The 21525-nt window shown below is 46.5% G+C and overlaps 2 protein-coding genes across 2 annotated transcripts; one reads left to right on the forward strand and one right to left on the reverse strand.

Annotated features, from left to right (window-relative positions):
* Positions 1–7890: 7890 nt before the first annotated feature.
* On the forward strand, positions 7891–8835 carry LOC132251483 (olfactory receptor 6F1-like). The gene has a single exon (XM_059731315.1). The coding sequence runs from the start codon at positions 7891–7893 to the stop codon at positions 8833–8835; it is 945 nt and encodes a 314-aa protein (XP_059587298.1).
* An 11879-nt stretch (positions 8836–20714) lies between these two features.
* LOC132251616 (olfactory receptor 14A16-like) lies at positions 20715–21233 on the reverse strand (the record flags this gene model as incomplete). Its single annotated transcript, XM_059731580.1, has 1 exon — positions 20715–21233. A coding segment is annotated over exon 1 (519 nt), but the record flags the coding sequence as incomplete, so codon positions are not given.
* Between the last annotated feature and the right edge of the window lie 292 nt (positions 21234–21525).

Raw genomic sequence — 21525 nt, forward strand, 5'->3', positions numbered from 1 at the left:
CTTCGCATAAGCCATTGCTCCACCTATACCATTATGAGAAAAAAAAGGGAAATAGTATCTTTGATAGACACACCAGAAATGTTTTATAGATTGTCCAAACACTGCCTCATGTAGCCTTTATGCTCACCACCTAACAGCATAAGGCAAAACATAGATTCTTGTAATCCAGAAATCCTCAATTTAAAAACTCTGTTATACAAGAGATTTTGGAAAAAAAGAAAATGGGAAAATAATTTAGGCCTGTGTGAAGTGGCTAGTTCTCATTTCAGATTCAGCTGATTTGGGGGACAGTCATTTGATTTGGAGATTCAGCCGCTGCTGAATTGGACAAATCTCCGAATCGAACAGGCCCCATCCTTCATCTGCTCTCCCAGCCCCCACCCTGACCCCCTACTTACGGGCACAGAGCCTGGGTCCAGCTCCCTGCGGTGGTGAGCAGGGACTGCCCAAATCACCAAATCTCCAAATCTTTCTCTGAATCTTTTCTGAATTGCTTTAGAGATTTGAATTGATTTAGATCTTTGTATTGGTCTCCAAATTCGATTCAGATTCGGAGATTCGGCTGCTGAATCAGGCCGAATCTCCTTCAAATCAAATCGGCACCTGAAGCGTCTCACAGCCCTAGAAAATATTGCATGCACTGTAATATAAATGAGGACATCTATGTTTCAATTGTCACATCTGATAACAGTAATCCCATTCAGGCCTCTTTTTGTTTCGAACGTTGTACTCTAGAAAATGGTTCTAAGAAAGATAATCAAAGGTTTATAGTGTTTTCAGTTTATACTTTACATACTCCAGCTACTAATGCTGATCAATCCTTACATTATAAAGTGAAAATGTATGCATTCCTATCATGGCTAATTGTATGAATTTAGGACTCTGGAATATTTCTGACCAACGAATAGGTACACTATGAAGAATAATGAATAGATTCTGAATCAGAATAAAACCCTGCTGCTTCTCCATAGGTAGATGAATGGCATTATTCTCTTCTGTTTGGTTGTTAAGATGCCCTGTTACTGCATTAGAAAATTTTGCCGATTGCAAGCGTTGGGAAAACATTTGCCAGGCTCCAAAAATCATGACTGTAGTTTAACTGAAAGGGCATTTTCTCTGACCAAAGAAATGACTTCTTTTGCTCTCTACAAATACATGATATTTAAAAACTGTAAGGGACTCAGATGCCAACTATGTACATGTGTCTCTACTGAAATTCACCCCAGCTGTTTAGGAAGAATTGCGAGAGCGGCGTGTAGAACAGTCATTGCACTGCTTCTTCACACGAGTGTAAAAGGCAGAGATGGGCATGGCACACAGGGCACTGTCAGTAGTGCTGCTTCAATGGCCAGGTGGTCTGGGGATGGGGCCATCTGTGTCATTGCCCCGCTCCTTCCTGGTTCACCCTCAGGCACAGGTAAATCCCCCAAAAGAACCAAAACATATGATAAACTGATGGCACTGACCTGCAGGCTGTTACAAAGTGCCAAGCTAAAGTAATGACGTTACTGGGCGACCTTGAAACACCACAGTCTAGTTGAGCCAAAACATTTGCAGTGAAACCATGACAGCCCTTTAGCATGCCCAAATCATTACAAGGTTGGGGTAATTCCCAGGGCAAGGATAAAGGCATTCTTGCCATAGCTACACAGTCAGGCACTATGGACCACCCATAATTGAAGGAAAAAAAGAGGGCAGGTGAATGAGATTTGTGTCCAAAGTGGAAAGAGAATCTTAAAGATTATTATTATTTTTTTTGTCAGGATTTAAAATAATCCTAAATTATGAGGCAGAAATAGTCTTTCATGAGACAGACCCTCTGGGCCCCTGGAAAGTTAAGCAAGCTGTTTCCACTGGGGACTTTTCCTCTTACCTCGAGGCAACAAATATTTGCTTGTGGTTGTAGATTGTCCTCCCGGGTTGAAGCTTTTCCCACAAAATACAGAAAACAACTCAGTAACTAGTAAGTGTACTTGGTAGATGGGAATTTCTGAAGGTTATAGACTCAGACACAAGTGGCCATTTCACTGGAGATGGGGTGAAGGCGGTCTGTAGACTAGGAATTAACTAGTAATTATTGTAACGTAAAGACACCTAACCTAGAAATACTACCAACAAGTAACGTAGTTTATCACAGAAGCACATTACTGGAGTTAATGCACTAGGAAATAGAAACGGAAGGATTAATATTACCATATAGACAGAAAAAATGCCTCATTTTCTTATTATGTTTTGTATTTATTAGTCTATATGAGTAATGAAATATTCAGGTGATTTCATTTATTCTTCTTCTCTGAGTTTTGGAATATGGGTCAGATTAGGAAAAAAGAGAGAAATGTATTGCTTTACCTTACAAAAGTGAAGAAAAGCTTGAATCCTTGGTGTGGTCCCTTCCATCATAATTCTGGAGAGAAAAGAATAGCTTCTGTGGCTAACTAACTCTCTATGCCGATGCATTTCAGATGTATCGTTTCTCCCGCTTCAGGGACTTCCATCTACACAGAAAGATCCTGTGGTACTTCAGGAAGGCTTTTAACCACTTCTACATTACAAGTATGATACGATGACATCCCTGGCATCATTATTTATCTTGTTTTTGAGAAGGTGATAATACTCCAGACACTTCTGCCAATGGTCTTGTTATATTATTGTGCAGGCAAAGACATAATATTAATAGATCTGATTAAATAACCTCCAAGGGGAGGGAGAGGGGGTGGCGCAAGAGAGCGAGACAGAATGAAATGAATAACAAATAAGAAGAGAGAAAAAAAAAACCTCTCTTCTCCTTAGGACCGGTGTAGTGTCACTGGATATGAAGTAATGATGACCGCGGCAACTTACCAGAACTTTAGACTCAGTCTACCATTTTGAAGGACGAAACCTCCCATGGGCTATATGTACAATTCCAGGCTTGCTCATAAAGCAGAGATGAAGAACTAAAACAGATACGTAACAAATACATTTTAACATGTGACCATGTTTAATTTAGTTAAATCTGATAAAAATTCACTGCCTTGATAGAACATTCCTACAGGCCAAAGAATAATGTCGGATCTGGACAACTCTACATGTGAATCACTTTGGATCCTGCATTTCTCTGAAGTGCTTTTGTACCTTCCCAACTGAAGTGCTTCTTACTGTGTGGGAGGGGAAACTATTTAGGTGCTCCACATATAGGGGACCAGAGAGCAAGAATCCCAGCCTGCTTCTAGGCGTGTTGACCGCTATCCTGCAGAGGCTTTCAGGAAGTAGTGTGTGGCAACATCCAAGCCTTCTGAGTAGTTGACCCCATGTGTCTTCTGCGAGGGGATCTAGTCCTGCAATGGCAGGAACAGAGGCTTTACAGGAACTGGTGGGAGTGGATACTGCTGGAGGCCGGGGGGGATAGGCAATGGTAACAGATGTTCAGGTTGAGTATGGCCACCTCCCTGGAGAGCTGTACTGAGCTATTTTCACCACTTTAGGACCATGCCCCCAACGTAAGTGTGACACTGGCATCTTGATAGACTCTCGTCTGTTAGGAAACGGTGGACGAATCCATGACCACATCACCCAAAGAGGAGGTAAGCTGTGCCATTCAGAGGGTGCTGGATCTGCATGTCCTCCAGGGGGATCATACCGGGGATGAATTTCCTAATCTGAAGTAGACCCATCATTGGCACCCACCCTCCCATCCTGCATCTGATGAACTATAGGGTCTTACACACTCGCGTCAAAAGTTTATTCTCCATCCTGCTGCAGACTATCACGAAGGCCTGGAGGCAAGTCACACAAGCAACCATAAGGTGTTCAGACAAAGTTCATTGCACTAAAGTCTTCACATACACCAGGCTGGTGCTGATTGTTAATATGGAGAGTGTTAGCATGTGCCAGTACCAACATAAAAGTGGAAGGAATGGATATTGTCTTCTTCTTGAGTACACAACATACATGCTCCTCCCCTGACTTATGAATCTTTATGGCAGACATCTGAAGCAATTCACTGATGATCTGAACAGCTGTTCTGGGAGAAGAAATTACATAGTAGGCATGTTAAGCCATAGTGGGGAGCACTGAAGGATGTTCCTGGATGATTATGAGCACTCATATCATGTGTGAGCCAAGAAACCAGATGTTCCCAGGGCATGGGCTGCACAGGCTCCCCAGGCAGTACCACAACCCACAGACTAAGGCTCTGGAATCGCGTGGCCCTTAGGGCATTCCTGTGAGGGAGAACATAGTCAACCCTGGTGCTGTACTGTGTGGTGAGATGAAGGCACCATGGTCATAAGCCAAACCATAAGTTGAGTACCATTCTCGTGCTTCTTTATAAACCAAAATCAGTTTTTATTATGAACCAATCAAAGGTTTGTTAAACACTATAGACAAATAAATGCTGTTTACAGTCCTTGTAGAGAAATCCAAGTGCTGTGAAGATGATGGGTAGGGTAAGAGTGAAATCAGGGAGGAAGAAAGGAGTGGTGTGATCCCAGAAAGTTTGCACACTCCCCTGCCATTACAGTCTCGGGGGTCATGGAGGAAGGGGAGGAGTTTCTTGGGCTAGAGAGGTGGCCCAGAATTGCTGCTTGGTTGAATGGAGGGTTAAAGGAGCTGGAGCCCCACATTGTGTTGCTTTCCTCTGAAGGGAAGTGCCCAAGAGCCTGTCAAGTCAAGGAGAGTTGATCCTGAACCAGCATCCCTGAGTCCCCAGGTAATGATAGTGACTTTAGATGTAGGTGGGGCTGAGATGCATCAGAGCATGATAAATCTGCGGGACATCTGGTTGGGTTGTTTGGGAAAGGCTAGGAGGGAAGGAGAGAGATGAGTGTGACTGACTAAGAAGCTATGTGGTCTGCACTGCGTGTGGATGAGACACCCGTGCAAATATTTTGGTATGAGTGGAAGGCTGTGGTAGCTCAGCAGGAGCAGGAAGACCTGTTTGACTTCTTGTTGCTGAAGAGCAAGAAGTCACTTGTCCACATTTTTAGTCATTTGTCCACATTTCCACATCTTATAAGCTTCTTTTTGCATCTTAGCTCACCAAATAGTTCTCTGCTAAGCCAAGCTGGTCTTCTGCCATACTTGCTAGTCTCCTTGTGCACCTGGATGGTTTGTTCCTGCACCCTCAATAAGGTTTCTTTAAAATACAGCCAGCTCTCCTGAACTCCTTTTTCCCCTTGGACTGGCCTCCCAGGAGATCCTGCCCATCAGTTCCCCGAGGCAGTCAAAGTCTATGTTTCTCAAGTTTAGGGGCCTTAATGTGCTGTTCTTCTCCTTTCCTTTCCTCAGGATCCTGAATTCAATCATCTCGTGGTTGCTGCTACCCAAGTTGCCATCTGCTACTACATTCCCCACCAATTCTTCCCTGTTTGTGACCAGCGGGTCAAAAAGAGCATGGCCCCTAGTTGGCCTCTCCAACTCTTGCAGTAGCAAGTTGCGCACGCTCCAAAAACTTCCTGGATTGCCTGTGCACTGCTGTATTGCCCTCCCAGCAGATGTCTAGGGGTTTGAAGTCCCCCATGGGAATGTAAGGTGCTTAGAGACCTATAGAGGAAAAGTGGTATATATTACTATGATATGCAAACAAGATAGCAGACAAAAAGTACCCACTTTCCTAGGGGTATAAAGTGCCATGCTTCTCCTTATCTCTTCTCATTCATGAAATGAGAATACCAGATTGACCACAAGCTAAGAAATACACGTTCTGGCCTCCTCTCTTTTACACCACTTCAACCATCACCTCGTATTCAAGGAATTCAAGGGTAAGCCCATTTGGTAGGTGAAGAAATCTGGGGCTGTAATTTTCAAATAGCACAAAGGGTATGTCTGTACCACTTTCAGGGTACTCCCGAAAACACAACTCTTAAATGCACACGAGACACTTGCTTCTCTATATAGCCTGGAAATAAAGCAATGAAACTTTCTTGGAGCCTGTTGTCCATGAAGGCCTTTGAGTCCTTGAAATGGCACATCTCCTGGGTTGTCACTGTGACCATCTGGGAGGGCTACAAGCTTTTGACTAAGGCAGCATCAAACTCCATGTCACTTTTGGGGATTATGTACAGTCTGTCCACTGTGTGTCTGGGCATGCATTATGCCATACCTGTGAGGCTGTGGGTCTGGTACACATCACCGTGCATGTAATGGAAACACAGTTGGCATGGCATGTTTTCATGAATCATTGCCTCAGTACCTGGCACTTGCAGAAACAATAAGCCCAACCATGGTTCAGCTGGGCAATAATGGTGGGGCCATTGCTGATGGATCAGTGGATGAGTGGATGAATAGAGGGGTGTCCAAAGTGGACCTTGACTCAGTGGATGAACGATTGGATGGGTGGGCAGGTCCCTCAATGAGTAGATCTTCCTGGTGGGTGGATGGGTCCATGGTTGTTCAGATGGACCTGACTCTGATGCTAACCTTAAGTGTCTGGTGAACACGAAATGGCTGGCAAATTCACCATTCAGTGCAATTAATAGGTGGGCAAAACTGCCTGGGCCCTGTTACTTTTGGGCCGTCGGGTCTAACACCAGGCCTACTGCAGCTGCCCCAAGTTGATGATGGCCTGGGATTGGGGTAGAATTGGTTCCTGGAGGACCAACTGGGGACTTGCCATAGGATGATGCCCTGAGATACACTTTGCAATACCCCAGAAGAAGCTGTTACTGCCTCTTGTCCTGGATCTGTTTTTTGGGCTTTGCCTTGGGACATGGGAAATGGATGGCCGTACGCATGCACTTTGTCCCAGGAAAATACAGTTTCTCTTAGGACAAGCACAGTCTCTGTTCATCAACTTAGATGGTGAGATACAATAAAAAAATTCTGACTTCAGAGCTTTCAGAGCTCCAAGCAAAGTGGAATGAAAGTGTATTTGCTTAGCTACAAATTGATTGGACGTCCTCACATTCACACAGTATTCGCAGTCACCCCAGAGATTCTTCCCCGGGGCTCAAGGACATAAAGGAAAGAAGCACGTCGGAGTCATGAAAGGGCCTGTCCTTATTCCAAAGGTAAGTGTCAGGTACTTCAGCTTACGAGATATTGGGCTGTTCAGAGAACATATCTGAGAGAGCTTCCCGTGGGTCCTCCACATTCATCTTTGTGACCTTGTGTTAAGATACTCAGCTTTTAACTGCCTTGCAATTAAATCTGATTTGAATAGAGAAATCTCAGTTAACATCCACTGATTCCATCTTTCTACTTGTCTATACAACTATCTGTGTACCAAATTTCATTTCTTGCTGTTATCTTCCTTTCTGTTGTCTCTGTTCACCCACCCCCTCTTATCAGTTTCTGTCTTTCGCTTTTTGTTTTCTTTAGCCCTGTACAGCCCTCCCTGCCTTTCTCGTCATCTATCCCTGGTCATACCGCTCTTGTTTTTGTGTGGTCTTTTTATCTTGATTTCTATCTTAGTGTATGTGTCAATATTCCTCTCTTGGATTCTTTGTCTTTCTCTACATGCATTTCTTTCTTTCATTCTGTCTTTTCATCTATTTCTCTTCATGTCTCTCCTCCTTTTTCTTCTAACTGGATACATCACTTTTCTCTTGGCTTTCCTTGATAATAATTAACATAAAATATGTATAAAAATTCAAAAATAAGTTTCTACAGATATTCTCATTACCTATATCATTTTCTTTTCCTTTAAATTCTGCCAAGGGCTGGGTTCTTTTAATAACTGGTAGTGATGCATTCCACAGGGTGATTACATCATCATCATCATCATCATCACCATAATAAACAGCATCATAGACATCATCATAATCATCATCATAACATAGTTTATATTATTTTTAATTCAAACATTTTATGGGAAAGAGCAGCTATCCCTAATTTATCTTCTTTGTACTATTTAATATTGTGGGGTACTTTATTGGTATAGTGCCCTGACTGTGTCTTGTGACTTGACAGATGAATTTTACAGCCAATGCAGACAGAGGGAACCAGAGCAGTCCGTACATTTTCATCCTCCAAGGATTCGCTGGCAATTGTTATTTCCAGGTCTCCCTCTTCATGCTCTTCCTCTTCATGTACATCCTGACAGTGACAGCAAATGCCTCCATCATACTCTTAGTGAGAACTCACCCACAACTACACACACCCATGTACTGGTTTCTCTGCAACCTCTCTTTCCTGGAAATATGGTACACAACAGCTTGTGTCCCTAAAGTCCTGGCAGTCCTCTTGGAGAAAAGTCAGGCAATCTCCTTCCTTAGCTGCCTCCTACAGATGTACTTTGTTTTCTCCCTGGGCTGTACAGAATATTTCCTCCTGGCTGTCATGGCCTATGACCGGTATTTGGCCATATGCTACCCACTGCACTATAGCTCCATTATGAATGGCACCATGTCTGCTCAGCTGGCTCTTGGCTCTTGGCTCTGTGGCTTTGTAGCTATTTCTGCCCCAGCATATTTGATCTCCAGTCTGTCCTTCTGTGGACGTAATAGCATTAATCATTTCTTTTGTGACATAGCCCCATGGATAGTTCTCTCCTGCACCGACACACAGTCAGTGGAGCTGGTGGCCTTCATCATCTCATTCATTGTCATCCTGGGCTCATGCGCAATAACTCTGGTATCCTACATTTACATCATCTCCACCATATTGAGCATCCCATCAGCCAAAGGGCGCCAAAAGACCTTTTCTACTTGTTCTTCTCATCTGATTGTCGTGATTATCTGGTATGGCTCCACCATTTTCCTGCATGTCAAGCCTTCCATAAAGGAATCACTTGATTTGACCAAAACTGTCCATGTACTAAACACTATTGTCACTCCGGTGCTGAACCCCTTTATCTATGCTTTGAGGAACAAAGAGGTGAAGGATGCTGTGAGAAAAGTGGTCAGTGCGGCATGACTCATTCTCTCAAAATGTTGCTGTCAGTAGATAAATAATATAGTGTCTGATGACATTTTTACTGTCCAAGTGCTGATATCCCTTATTCTCAGAAGTCACTATGACCTCAATGTGCTAGAAAATAGGGTGTCACGCCTGGGGAGGTGGGGTCCTGTAGACCTGGCTCCATTTCCAAGCCTATCTCAGAGGAAGTCTGTGACCTGGCCAAGGTGCTCCAGTTCTCTGTACCTATTTTTGCCATCCAAAAGCTAGAGTTAATGGTGCTGGCTTCATTTTCTTAAAGTTTTCTGGACTCTATTAAGGAAAAGTGTCTGATTGTGTTATGATCTCCCTTCAGCTCCCCTGGAAATCTGATCCATTGTCATAAGTACTCTCTAGGTAGCAAGTGCTCTGGTTACCCACAGCTGTCACCTTCCTATCTGTCAAAGAACTGGAAGACAGTGTAACTACTGGCTCATATAGTTATAAGTAACTGAGGCTCCTTTAAACATTCAGTCCAACTACTGAGTAAATATCAAGCACGGTAAAAAGATAAAGAAATCTGTGATTTGGAAATAATGTTGAGGGCTAAGGACCTAAGTTACACACAAACTGGTTTAAACCTGTAACAGAACATAAGTGCAGTGCACATAAGCCAGGTTCAAAATGGCCCAAACCAGTTTGAGATAAACCTGGTTGAATGCAGTATCAGACTTAACTGATGGAGCTCAAACGGGTTTATGCAATTTCTGTCCCAGACCTCTTCCTGGTTAAGTTAAACCAGAATCCCCCAGCATCCCAGCATGCTCTCTGGGCTGAATTGTGCTCTCTGCTCCAGCCAAGCAGGGCTGGCCCTGCCCCTTTGCTCCCCAGCCAGAGCAGGGATAGGTAGGGGTGGGGGCCTGGCCAGACGCTGGCCCTGGAAGGGAGCAGGGAAGAGTTTTATTCCACTTCTCCCTCCCCTGTCCCACCAGCATGGACCTGCCAGGCATTTCTCCCTTGCTGCTCCAGTGGGAGGGGCCTGGCCAGCCCAGCAGTAGCCTGGAGTGACCTGGCCAGGAAGGGGGTTTAATTCCTCCCTGTCCCACTAGCATGGACCCAAGCTGGGGTCCACCAGGTGCCGCCCCCTTGCTACTGCAGCACCAGGTGCGGGGGCATGGCCAGGCCTGTTCCAGACTTGTTCCAAAGAACAAGTGGTATGGCACAATCTGTCTCTTACCGTGACATTGATATCGTCCATATACAATACTTCGTTCACTTCTTACTCTCATCCACCTGGCACTGGGACCCTGGGGGTTACTAGGAATAACGGCCACATACTAAAGGAGAGTAGATTTAGATTGGACATCAGGAAGAAATTCTTTATGGGTTGACAAAATATGGAATGGGCTTGCAAGGGAGGTGGTGCTTTCCCCTACCTTGGAGGTGTTCAAGAAAAGATTAGACAGGCACCTAGCTGGGGTTATTCAACCTCCATGCTCTTTCCTGCCTAGAGCAGGGGGTCGGACTTGATGATCTACAAGGTCCCTTCTGACCCTAGAAACCTATGAAATCTATGAACCCTCTTAATGACTGTGTCCCTCCCACTTCAGTCTCTGCACAAGCATCTCAACAGCACAAATAAAAGGTGCTGGGGGCAGGGGATACCCCTGCTGTACTCTAGACTAAATACAATAAGACTTGTTCAGGTGAAAATCTAACCCGCATGTCCATTTGTACTATCAGTGGTACATGCACCACAGTTTGGAAACTACTGTATTAAACCATAGCTCTGTAAAAGCTTTTAACTTCTTTCTGCCTAGCACTCTGTGCTACCATATACCCCTGTAGCAGTGTCCTAGAAAGATGTATTTTTATGAGGATCAAACATATATGATGCATCAATCAGAGTCACCTGCCTTATGCTGGTGTAGACAAGAAACCACAAGATGTACAGCCCTACATTTGTGGAACTTGTTTGAATCTTGTGTAGGAATACTGCAGGGACAAGCTGTCATAATACATAGCAGTGGTAATTACACTGGTGAAGGTGTTGTGTGTCCATGTCTAGTCAGAGGTAACCATTTCCTCAAGGGAAATGGCTTGTAACAGCCACTGTGAGGCAGTGTGATAACCTTCATGACTTAAGGCATAGATATAAATTGCAAAGGATGAGCAGCTATCAGTGGGCAGCTGCACACACACAGTAGGGGCTGAGAACCACTGGGTCACACCCATCGCACACCTAATGGAGCCACATTCTCTTCTATTTTATGTAGGAACTTACACCATAGTTATTATAATGGTGTGTATGCTTATACCACTTTCCTAGTAGCCTTAAGAGCACTTCTGAGAGACAGCCTAGAAATGAGACAGTAAAACCACTCTGGGGATGTCTTATCACCTCTCACAAGCAGGCCAGAGGTAGGGAGTAAGAGAGCTGCAGTGGAGGGTCCAACGCACCCCAAATTCTGCCTAAAAGCAACAGGTGCCTCTGCTCCTTCCTCCCTACTAGAAGCCCACCTCTGCACACCACAAGTCCTCCCCAGTGGCAGCTCACTAGACAGACCACCTCTATCACTGCCTGTTTCTCCTGGGGTGGACAGCAATGGGAGTGGCAGGCCTGGCGCTCTGCTGTCCCTCCCTGTGCCCCGCTACAACTCAGGTGATCTGCCTTGAGATCCTGTCTGGGAAGGCACTGTTCACATGCACGATCAAAGTGTGCCACATCCCTGTCTTTGCTGCCTGCCCTGACTGCAGCAGAGATTGTATTAAAAATAGCCTGACGTGACTTGGAAGTGATGCCTAGTGACAACAAGAGCAGGGTAAGCCAACACATCCAGGCTCACCCTGTGCAGGCTACCCATCACCAAGAGAACCGGTGGCTTCCAGTGGGCGCTGCTGCATGGGGTCTTGGCCATGGGCACCTCTGTGCACCACTTAGGTTGCAGAGCGCTTCTTCAGTGGCCCAGCGTGACACAAACTAGTCCACATTTTGTTACAAAGGTAAGTGTTTAGATCCAAATGTGCCCAGACCAGGAAGCAAAAGAGAGAAAGAAAAAGAAAGAAAGAATGATAGATAGATAGATCTTCTGAACACTAACAAGCACTTCTCTTGTGCAGTTCAAGTTCATTAAGCAGATACTGAAGAATTCTGTATTCTCTATATTCAAGTGGTTTCTATACAGGTTTCAGTGTTTGGTCAAATGAGTGTTTTTATTACTGACAAGTATTTCATTCTTGGCTCCCTGGGAGGGCCATCACTTTTTGTTATTAATATTCTGCAATGATGTAAAAAAACAAAACAAAACCCTTTTTGTCTTTCTCTATCTCTGTCTCTCTCTCTGTGTCTCTACACCCAAGACCTATGAACACATTCTTTATGCATAGTGAACTTCATTGGGCAGGGGCTGCAGAGCAGCTACTTTCAATGTCAGGAGCACTGCATTCATTTTTTAAATATTGTTGGCTCGTTTTGTTAGTTCTAAAGAATATTTTTCATGACTGTATAGCTAATTGTTTAGAGACAAAGCAAATGGGAAATGAACCTAACCAGGTTTTGCAGTGCAACTGTAACCCTCTTCTATGGATGGCTATGGTAGTGGTAGTGGTTAAAGATCAAGCAAAGACTCCTAGCCCCTCGTGACTGGTCAAGGGAAGTGGCAAGAACATATTGGCCAACAGGTTGCATCTGTTTCTATCCATCTAATCAAAGATCTGGAGTGACAGACCCCTACTTGGAAAGCTCTCTCATCCATTTCATTTGAAACTTGTTAATTTTACTTTTTCATTTGGATAAAACTAATAAAATTTTCACTTAAAAAAAAAGTTCCAATAATCATTAACAACAACTCTCTCAGCAGCACACCTTCTGAAAAGAAATCTCTCTAATTAGCGGTGAAGGATCTGCTGCTCCCAAGAATTGTAGGAGCCCACATCCATCATTATAACATCATTGGCTTTAATGGGCGCTCCAAGGAATACTGTGCTGGGACGAGGAGCCAGGGACACTGCAGGGAGATCTGGCAAATCTCTGGGCATTAAGGGCTGTGACAGAAACAAAGCTATCGACTGTTCTTGATGGGTCCCACTGGGAGTCGTTAGAATAAGAAGTAATTTGGGAAATGCAGGTCTGAGGAAGTCTTCTGGGGCTGGTATGAAAAGCAAGTCAGGGAGTAGAGATTAAAGTTTGAGAAGGAAGGAAATGAACAGCTCGCATGTCAAGTTGCCCCCTGATGGGTAAGGTAATATGGGTCAAGCCGTGATCGCCAGTTCCTGGGAAGGGTGATGTCTTCATTCATTAATTTTGTGAACGAATCCCATTCATACAGTCTGCGAGGAACGTGAGGGGCAGGGCGCAGTGCCACCGACACACAAACGCAGCCCAGGTTCCCAGGAGGTTGGCACAGGTGGGCAGGCCCAGGTGTCACGTTCGAAAAACACTGCTTGGATTCCAGCCTTCAGTGGAATATAACCAGTTGGTCTGTAAGATGCCACCCTGCCAGACATAAATATAGGCCCAGGAGCCACATGCATGACCTGTAGGCCTCCCTGTTACCAAACGCTGCGCTCCCAAACAATTGTGCATGCACATACACACATAGCTCTGCCAGTGTGCATTAAACATAACCTACAGAGCCTGCTATAAAACTCCTAGGCCCTCTCCCCGCACAGCTCTGGCAATTTTACTTACCCCTGACCTGCAGCCCCTCTTCCTCCCCGGACCTGGGCTCTCCCATCACCAGCTCTAAGAACATCTCTTATTCCTGACTTTACCACATTTACTCTGCCTAGCCCCAAGCCTTTCCAGCCTTGACAATCCCCTTCAGTCCTGCTCTGCCCACTCTACTACCTTACGACTGGATTTTTCCTGCCCAGTTTTTTCTGAAATCTGTGCATCCCAAATGTCAGAAGCCCGGTCCTTGTTGCAGCTTGGTTAGCAGCCACCAGCAACTACCTGTCCTGGACGCAATTCCCATTTGTGTTAATGCGTTTTAATAAGGAGTCACATCTCTCTCTTATGTTACCTGCCTTGGACACATGACTGATATTTCACCTGGACCCAGACTGTACTCCCCATTTCCACCCCCCCATCCCCCACTCTGGTCTGGTCTAATAAGTGCTGTGCTGGGCCACTTCAAGAGTGGAGTTACCATGTCTGCCTGTAATGTGAGGCCTGGAATAGCAGGCATGTCTGCAGGTCACACTAGGGGAGCAGAGAGACAGAGTTGCAGCTAATACCCAGCCTGTGTGGAGCTGCCCTCCTCAGCCAGGACTGAGGCTAGACTAAACTTTCTTCATCCCTCATGGGTCAGGATGAATGTCTGTTCCCCACCCCCATATACATAGTGAGCAGTATCATTCCCTCCAGGAAATGACAGTGCATGCCCACACAGTACTACAAATGCAGCATCAGTCCTTCCAGAAGGAGGCAATGCACACTCGATCACACATCGTGAATAATATGATTCCTTCCAGAGAGGCGGTCACCTACATGCGCATCCTGAATAGGCTCAGCATCTCTACCTAGGTGCTCATGTGACACACCCACATGCAGCTGGACATTGTCCACTAACAGAGGGCAGCAGACACACACATGCATGCACAGCGCACATACAAGATCCCATTTTTCATAGTTGTTAGGGGCTAGAAGGGACCTTACCGATCATCAGGTCCAGCCCCCGTGCACATCTAGGAAAGACTTCTGGGGTCAGATGACCCCAGCAAGGTGGGCATCTAGATGCTTTTTGAAGATCACCAGGATTTTCTCCAGCAGGATGCTGAAGGGACATAACATGCATATTCTTGGGTACCCTGAAACAAATGCACATCTGGCCGTGTTACCCCCAGCAGAATAGAATTGGGTGCACATAGGAATATGTATACACACACACAGCGTTATATAACTGATATAATTTATTTCAGGTGCAAGCAGCGGCAACACACACACATATACACATACACGCATACACACAGGGCATGTCTATACAAGGCATTTACTGCGGAGCAGACTAATTAGCTCTGAAGTAAACTGTCAATGTCTACGTGTGTTGTGCTATTAGGTCAAAGTAAACTCCTTAACTCCACTGTAGGATAGTACTGCCAGACATGAGTACTATCCTATAGAGGAGTCACTCCACTTCAATACACATGTAGATGCTGACGGGGCTGGCTGGGGCGTGAGGGTGTTACAGTGCAGGGCTGCCTGTTAACTAGCCCTGTCCTGGAGCACCCTCATGACCTGGCCAGTCCCTCCACAACATGTTGAGCTGGGTTGCAGCCCCAGGCTGACCCCCGGAGCCCTTTGCCAGCCAGGGCTGCTTTGCCCCAGCTCAACAGGCTGTGCTCCAAGGCAAATGTGTAAATGTTGTACCCAAGAGCAAACTGCCAGCATTTATTGTGTCAAATTAATTTCATGTGTAGATGCACCCATAGAGTATAAAGCTCAGCCTCAGAAGCACAGGGGAGCTTTTTCCCTATTATACAACACAACAAGCTGATTTCTCTCCAACACAAGGAAGACTTGAAACACATAAATGCACATCTAAACACATATGGTTACATATATGAATACACCAAACTCAGCTTATTTCCTCCACCATGGAAACTCTGATACACGGACACACAGATCTTGCTCATTTGTGAACTGCCATTACTCCAGCAGTGACATTGTGCACAGCCCTGGCAAATCTTGCAGACCTGCCCAGCTTGGTTCTTGGTAGGCCAGACCTGGCATCCATGGAGCTTCACTATTGTTCTGGAGTTCCTGCCTCCTTCGGCTGGCTGGACAGGCCAGAACTGGGGCAGGACTGGGTCTTCTAGTCTTGGTTACATACTTGTAAATTCAGATTTAATAATAGTAATAGTAGTACTCAATGCTAATAGTAATAACAACAACAGTTGCACACAATGAGGAAACTACCCATAGGCGGTGGAAGGTGGGGGGCGGTAATGGGGTTTAGACCTCCAAACATGGGCAGCAGTAGGGCCACAAAGCAGCCCAGGTGAGGGCTTCTGGCAGCTGCAGAAGGGGCGGGAAGGAAGTGGGGCTGGGGCTGGGGCAGGCGCTGCACAGCTGACGGGGCACAGGACTGAGCTGTGAATGGCTCATCCAGGGGGTGCGGCTCCTGCTGGAACGTGCACCCCGGGAGGCATGGGGGGTCTATGGCCCCAGATCTGGATGGGGTAGGGCAGGCTGCCACTGCGGGCTGGGGCCAGGGATACACCATCCTCTTTTGACTCAGGGTGGGTGCTGGGGTCCCAAGGGCTTCATCCCCTCCAGCCCGGTGGTGCAGCCGAGGTTGGCCCCAATTCGGTCCCTAGCTCTGGGCCCCACCTGGGTGCTGAGGGGCTGGGGCTAGTGCAGGGAGGCAGCTGTGGCTGGTGTGGGGCCAAGGGGCAGCAGATTCATTGGCACAGGGGGAACATGGGCACAGTGGGCCCCAGCCCCAATCCTGATCCCGGGCCCTACTGGGCTTCACTCCTTCCCGATCCCTGCTTGGTCCCAGCCCCAGCCCCACTCCCTATCCCCCCCCCGGCCATTGCTCCACTCCTTCCCCTGCAGACTTTCCTGCCTGAGAGCGGGGTGGGGGGCATGTACTTATGCCCAGCCCCCTCCCACCAAATTTTTCTCTCTCTGCCTATGAAACTACTGCTGAATTTCTTAGTGATTTTAGCCAAATCACTTGAGCCCATGTTCTCACATTCAGACATCTGAGTGAAGCTGTAGAAATTCCTATTAATTAAATGGCCTCACAGGCAGGTATGCTGGGCATCTCACAGGGGTCTTTGGGCTTTAGTGTTGCCCAACAATCCTTGGGGGGAAAAATCAGAATAAAACTTTGTTTGGTTTTATCTTTTTTTGCACCAACTGCATAGTTGGGAGAGGTATTAGACAAGATTTTGAGCACAAAGTGCCTTTTCTCAAAAACAGACACAGCCAAACTAAATGTGAAGTAAGGCAATTACTTTCATTGAACCCCATAAGGTAAAGGAGGTAGTCTCTTAAAAAGGGGAAGGTGTTAATCAACCCGTGGAGCAAAGGGAAGGTATGAGAAGTAACTACAGACCAAGAAAATCACTTGCTTCTTGCACATTCCCAGCAACATCAGGTCTACAGCTCTGCATCACTAGCACAAATTGAGACATTTAAACTGAGATTTTCTCATGGCCTAACAGCTCTCAAGCTTCTATTTCTATTCATTCAGACTGGAGTCAGGCACCTCACTTGAGGTGCCTCCGACCCCCATTGGCACCTTTACGTGCCGACCTATCTTTAAAATCTGGTCCTAAGTCACTTTTGATAATTCAACCATAATTCAATCCTTTAAAACTCTAGCTTTAAGCCTGTGGTCTGCAGACCCCTGGGGGTCTAAGGAACCTGTTAAAGATGACTATGATCAATCAAAAGTACGTGAATACTTATACTTACAATTCAAAGGGGTCTGCACCTCCATTCAAAATTTTCTAAGGGGTCAGCACATCCATTTGAAATGGTTTAGGGATCTACATATGAAAAACTGAAAACCACTGCTTTAGGCCAAGGTGGTCAAAAGTATTTAGTCTCCTAATTTGGGGGGAAATCAGAAATTAGCTCCCTAAATACTTTTGACTATCTGAGACTTGAGGAGCTTTGCAATTTCTCACCTGTCCCATTCTGTGCCCCACATGTAAAACAGTGAGAGAGCATTTTGAGATGTATGTGACTGCCATAAAAAACAAAAACAAAAACAACCAATTATGAAAGGAGTGGAGTGGATGGGACAGTCAAAAAAATTCCAACATCTATCTGACAAATCATCCTGTTTACTTAATGTTGTTACATGCATTACAATTTTACCATTTTGGCCATGACTCAGTTAAGACCCTGGCACCTCCTAAAATTGGCCATTTGTTTTTTTTGGGAAAACAAAGGGGCACAATTTTTATTCAGGATAAAACATCATGCTACAAAAGTAATATTTTGATCTCATGTTGCATGTTCTATGGTATTTATGAATTGCTGTAAGGCAGGAAAAGAGTACTACCACGTAGTCTGTATGTCTGGGTATCACAAACTAGACAGTTCCACTTGCTAGTCCTGACTGCCCAGGCCTCTTTCCAGGCTTCTTCTTGCAGCTGGCTCTTTTCCTATTTTCCTGTTCAATTGGGGACTGGGGGAAGGGGAAGGAAGAAAGAAAAGTGGAGACGTTTCTGCCCACTTGAAGTAATGCCCAAGGCTAGATCCAAAGGTCCCCTTTTGGTGAGGGGGAAGGAAGCATACACATCTCACACAGCCACATACCCCTTGGCTTGCTCTGACCCTACATATCTCCCTCTTGGCTGCCTGGGTAGGAAGTGAAGGAGGGGGGTATCATTTTTAAGGGAAGAGTATGAAAAGAGGCAGGTTAATTCCTAAAGTGTGTTGTGTCTTGGGATGGGCTATAATCTGGGTCTCCCATTCTCTCAAAAAATGCCCTAGCCACTAAACACTTGGCCTTAAAGATAGCCAGGTCCTCCTCCAGCACCGGCTAGTTGTTTCTTTTCTGTAGCAATGCACAAATCCCTGGTGCATCTGGGCTTTGATATCAGTGAGATACCATTTTGGAGTCCATTCTTTGGTGTTGCTATATCTCTGTGGGTAGTGAAAGGCTTCCTTTTTCTGTGGCATCTCATTACTCCATAAACAGTATTATATAGAATTTCATATATTTTTTTCTAGATAGTTGCATATCCCTCCTCACCCTAGTAACCTGCCCAGCATGATATGTGTACCTGGGAAATCCTGTTTTGCTGCACATACCTGATGTTTGAGAGGCTGGTGGAGCAACAGACGCCATCCATGAGATGGTTTTCCATTCAGCTCTGTTCAGGGGGCCACTGATCCCAATATCCCTGATCCAGGCCACCTCCCAGATCTTGGTGGTCCTAAAGCCCTTCCCCAAGGTCACCAAGAGCCTCAGCACTGCTGCTGCCCTCTTCAGTCGGGTGATCACCGTAGTGAGGGGATTTGAGAGCCAAATGGAGAGCTTCCAGATCCATGTTCCTGGCTGGGGCAGGCCACTGTCACCAGACATGCAGGCACTGGTGAGGCAGCTGAAGGAAGGCATCAGGAAGTGGCTTGATCCCTTGCGGTCCAGTACAGTCCATGCGCTGGCCGCCATGTATGACCCAAGGGTGAAGGGCACCGTACGTGGCAGCCAAGCATTGAATCAGTGAACAGAGGTGCTGGTAAAGAAAGTCGGGGAGGCAGAATGGCGGAGGCAGGGGGACATGGAACAGGGGGATCCACTAGCCCATGCTAGCACCCCATCCGTGAGCCAGTCTTGTCCTCCACCACAGGTGCTGCCAATATGGGCTAAGGGCCTGGCTTCTATGGTGGGGTCCAGAGCCACTAGACCCCAGCATCAGGCAGGTGGTGCTCACTCCTTGGTGGTGGCATATCTTGCCAAGGATGTGAAGCCATTGCTGCGTGACCCCTTGGCCTACTGGGCAAGCTGCAGCCAGGTGGTGCTGGATCTCCCACAGTTGCCTGGGAACACCTGTCCTGTCCACCGACCAGTGTTCCCAGTGAGAGGGTGAACTTGGAGGTATGGGATGGGGCTATGGGGAAGGAGGAGGCCCCATGTCCTGGGCATGACCACTAAAACTGACCCCTACCAGGGTAGGGAGACCTGGTGGGACTCCTGGTGGGATGGCAGCCCCTTAAATGCCATGCCCAATGATCCCCTGGTGAAAGGCAGGTAGGAGATGCCATAACCTCCAGCTAACGCATGCACATACACAGTCCTGGCTGGGGAACGGCCAGACCTGTCACATCTTTGACAGGCCTGATGCTTGCTAGCGGCAGTGCAGTTGTGAGGCTCCCAGTGTGCTTCCCTTAGCTGCCCAGGATGCCAGCTTTCAGGTTGAAAAACCCTTTGTCAGGCTGAGGAAATACCTGCAATTGATGTGTCTCCTGGTCCTGGGTGGAGGGAATAGTAAAAAAAGCCAGAGGCTGGCCTGGCATGCAATGCAGGCAAGAAAGCCAGTCAGTGGAAATGGAAATGGAGGTGTCAGGGGGTGAGGGACAGTCTGGGGTGGAGGGTGGGGGGTAGGGGGATATAGCAGCACAGGTACAGTGCAGAGGTACCTAGGCAGTCAGATGTCTGGCAGTTTGCAGCGTGTCAAAACCCCACTGTCTGATCTACATTGAGTCCATGCGTTTCTGTACCTGGGAGACTGATGAAGTGCAGTTCATAGGCCTGGCTGTGAAAAGTGGTTTGTAATTTGTTCCCTCTCACAATCAGGCCTGAGAGACTGGAGGCAGAGCATCTTTTTGGTGAGGAATGCACCCCCGCAGGTAGCTGGTTCGTGTTGTCTTGCATAGATGCTGGTGTGCAGTTTGTGGGGTACTTACTGGAGATAGTTGGCAGGTGTTGTGTTTGCAGCTGTAGGAAGTTGGCGTCGGTGCTGGTGATGAGGTTAGGTGTTTGTTTGAATGTGCAAACCACTTCTCAGAGCTGGGTCTCTGAACTGCACTTCATCAGTCCCCCGGGTACAGAAACGCATGGATTCAATGTACACAGTCGAATTTGGGCACATTGCAACCTGCCGAACACCTGACTCCCCAGGTACCTCTGCATTTTTTTCCAGAGCTGCTACATCCCCTTTTCCCCCCCAACCCCCACCCCAGCCTATCCCTCCCCCATGGACGCCTCCATTTCCATTTTCACTGCCTGGCTTTCTTGTCTGCGTTGTGTGCCAGGCCAGTCTCCACCTCTGTTTTTAATATGTAGGATTCATACAATACTATGGAAAAGCTTCATTTTTTTCTTTTATTTCATGCATAAATTATAAGTAAAGCAAAGTCATGAAAGAAAGATAGACATGTTGTTCTTGGAGAGGATCTGCCTTTGCAGCGGTTTCCTCAGGGCAGCTTGGATCTCCCTGTTCCTCATGCTGTAGATGACCGGATTCATCAACGGAGGCACCACACAATACAGAACAGCTGCCAGGAGATCCAAGGGGGACGAGGAGTCAAAGATGGGCTTCAAGTAGGCAATGATGCCAGTGGAAAGAAACAGGGAGACCACGATAAGGTGGGGAATGCAGGTGGAGAAGGCTTTCTGATGGCCCTGCTCCGAGGGGATGCTCCACACTGCGGTGAAGATCTGAACATACGACACAACGATGAAAACAAAACAGCCTAAACCTAAACACACAGTGAAGGCAAGAGCTGCCAGCTCCCTGCGGTATGTGCCAGAGCTGGAGAGCTTGAGCAGCTGGGGCACTTCACAGAAGAACTGGTTGATGATATTTGAGTGGCAGAAGGGGAGACTAAAGGTGTTCCCGGTGTGCATTGCAGAGTTGATGGCACCAGCAGCCCAAGCACAGGCAGCCATCTGGACACAAGCTCTCCTGTTCATTATTATGCCATAATGCAGTGGCTTGCAGATGGCAACGTATCGATCATATGCCATAATCGTGAGAAGGGATAAATTTGCTCCCAAGAAGCAGAGGAGACAAAACACTTGGACAACACATCCAGAGTAGGAAATGGACCTGGTGTTCAATAGGGAATTAGACATGGATTTGGGCACAGTCACTGAGACGGAGCCAAGGTCCACAATGGACAAATTAATCAAGAAAAAGAACATGGGAGAATGAAGTTCATAGTTAAGCGTTACAGTTGTGATGATGAGGAGATTCCCCATCAGGGCTGCCAAGTACGCTGCTAGAAAGATAACGAAGTGTAAGATCTGGAGCTCCCGA

This window comes from Alligator mississippiensis, chromosome 7 (genome assembly GCF_030867095.1).
Source record: "Alligator mississippiensis isolate rAllMis1 chromosome 7, rAllMis1, whole genome shotgun sequence".
Classification (NCBI taxonomy): domain Eukaryota; kingdom Metazoa; phylum Chordata; order Crocodylia; family Alligatoridae; genus Alligator; species Alligator mississippiensis.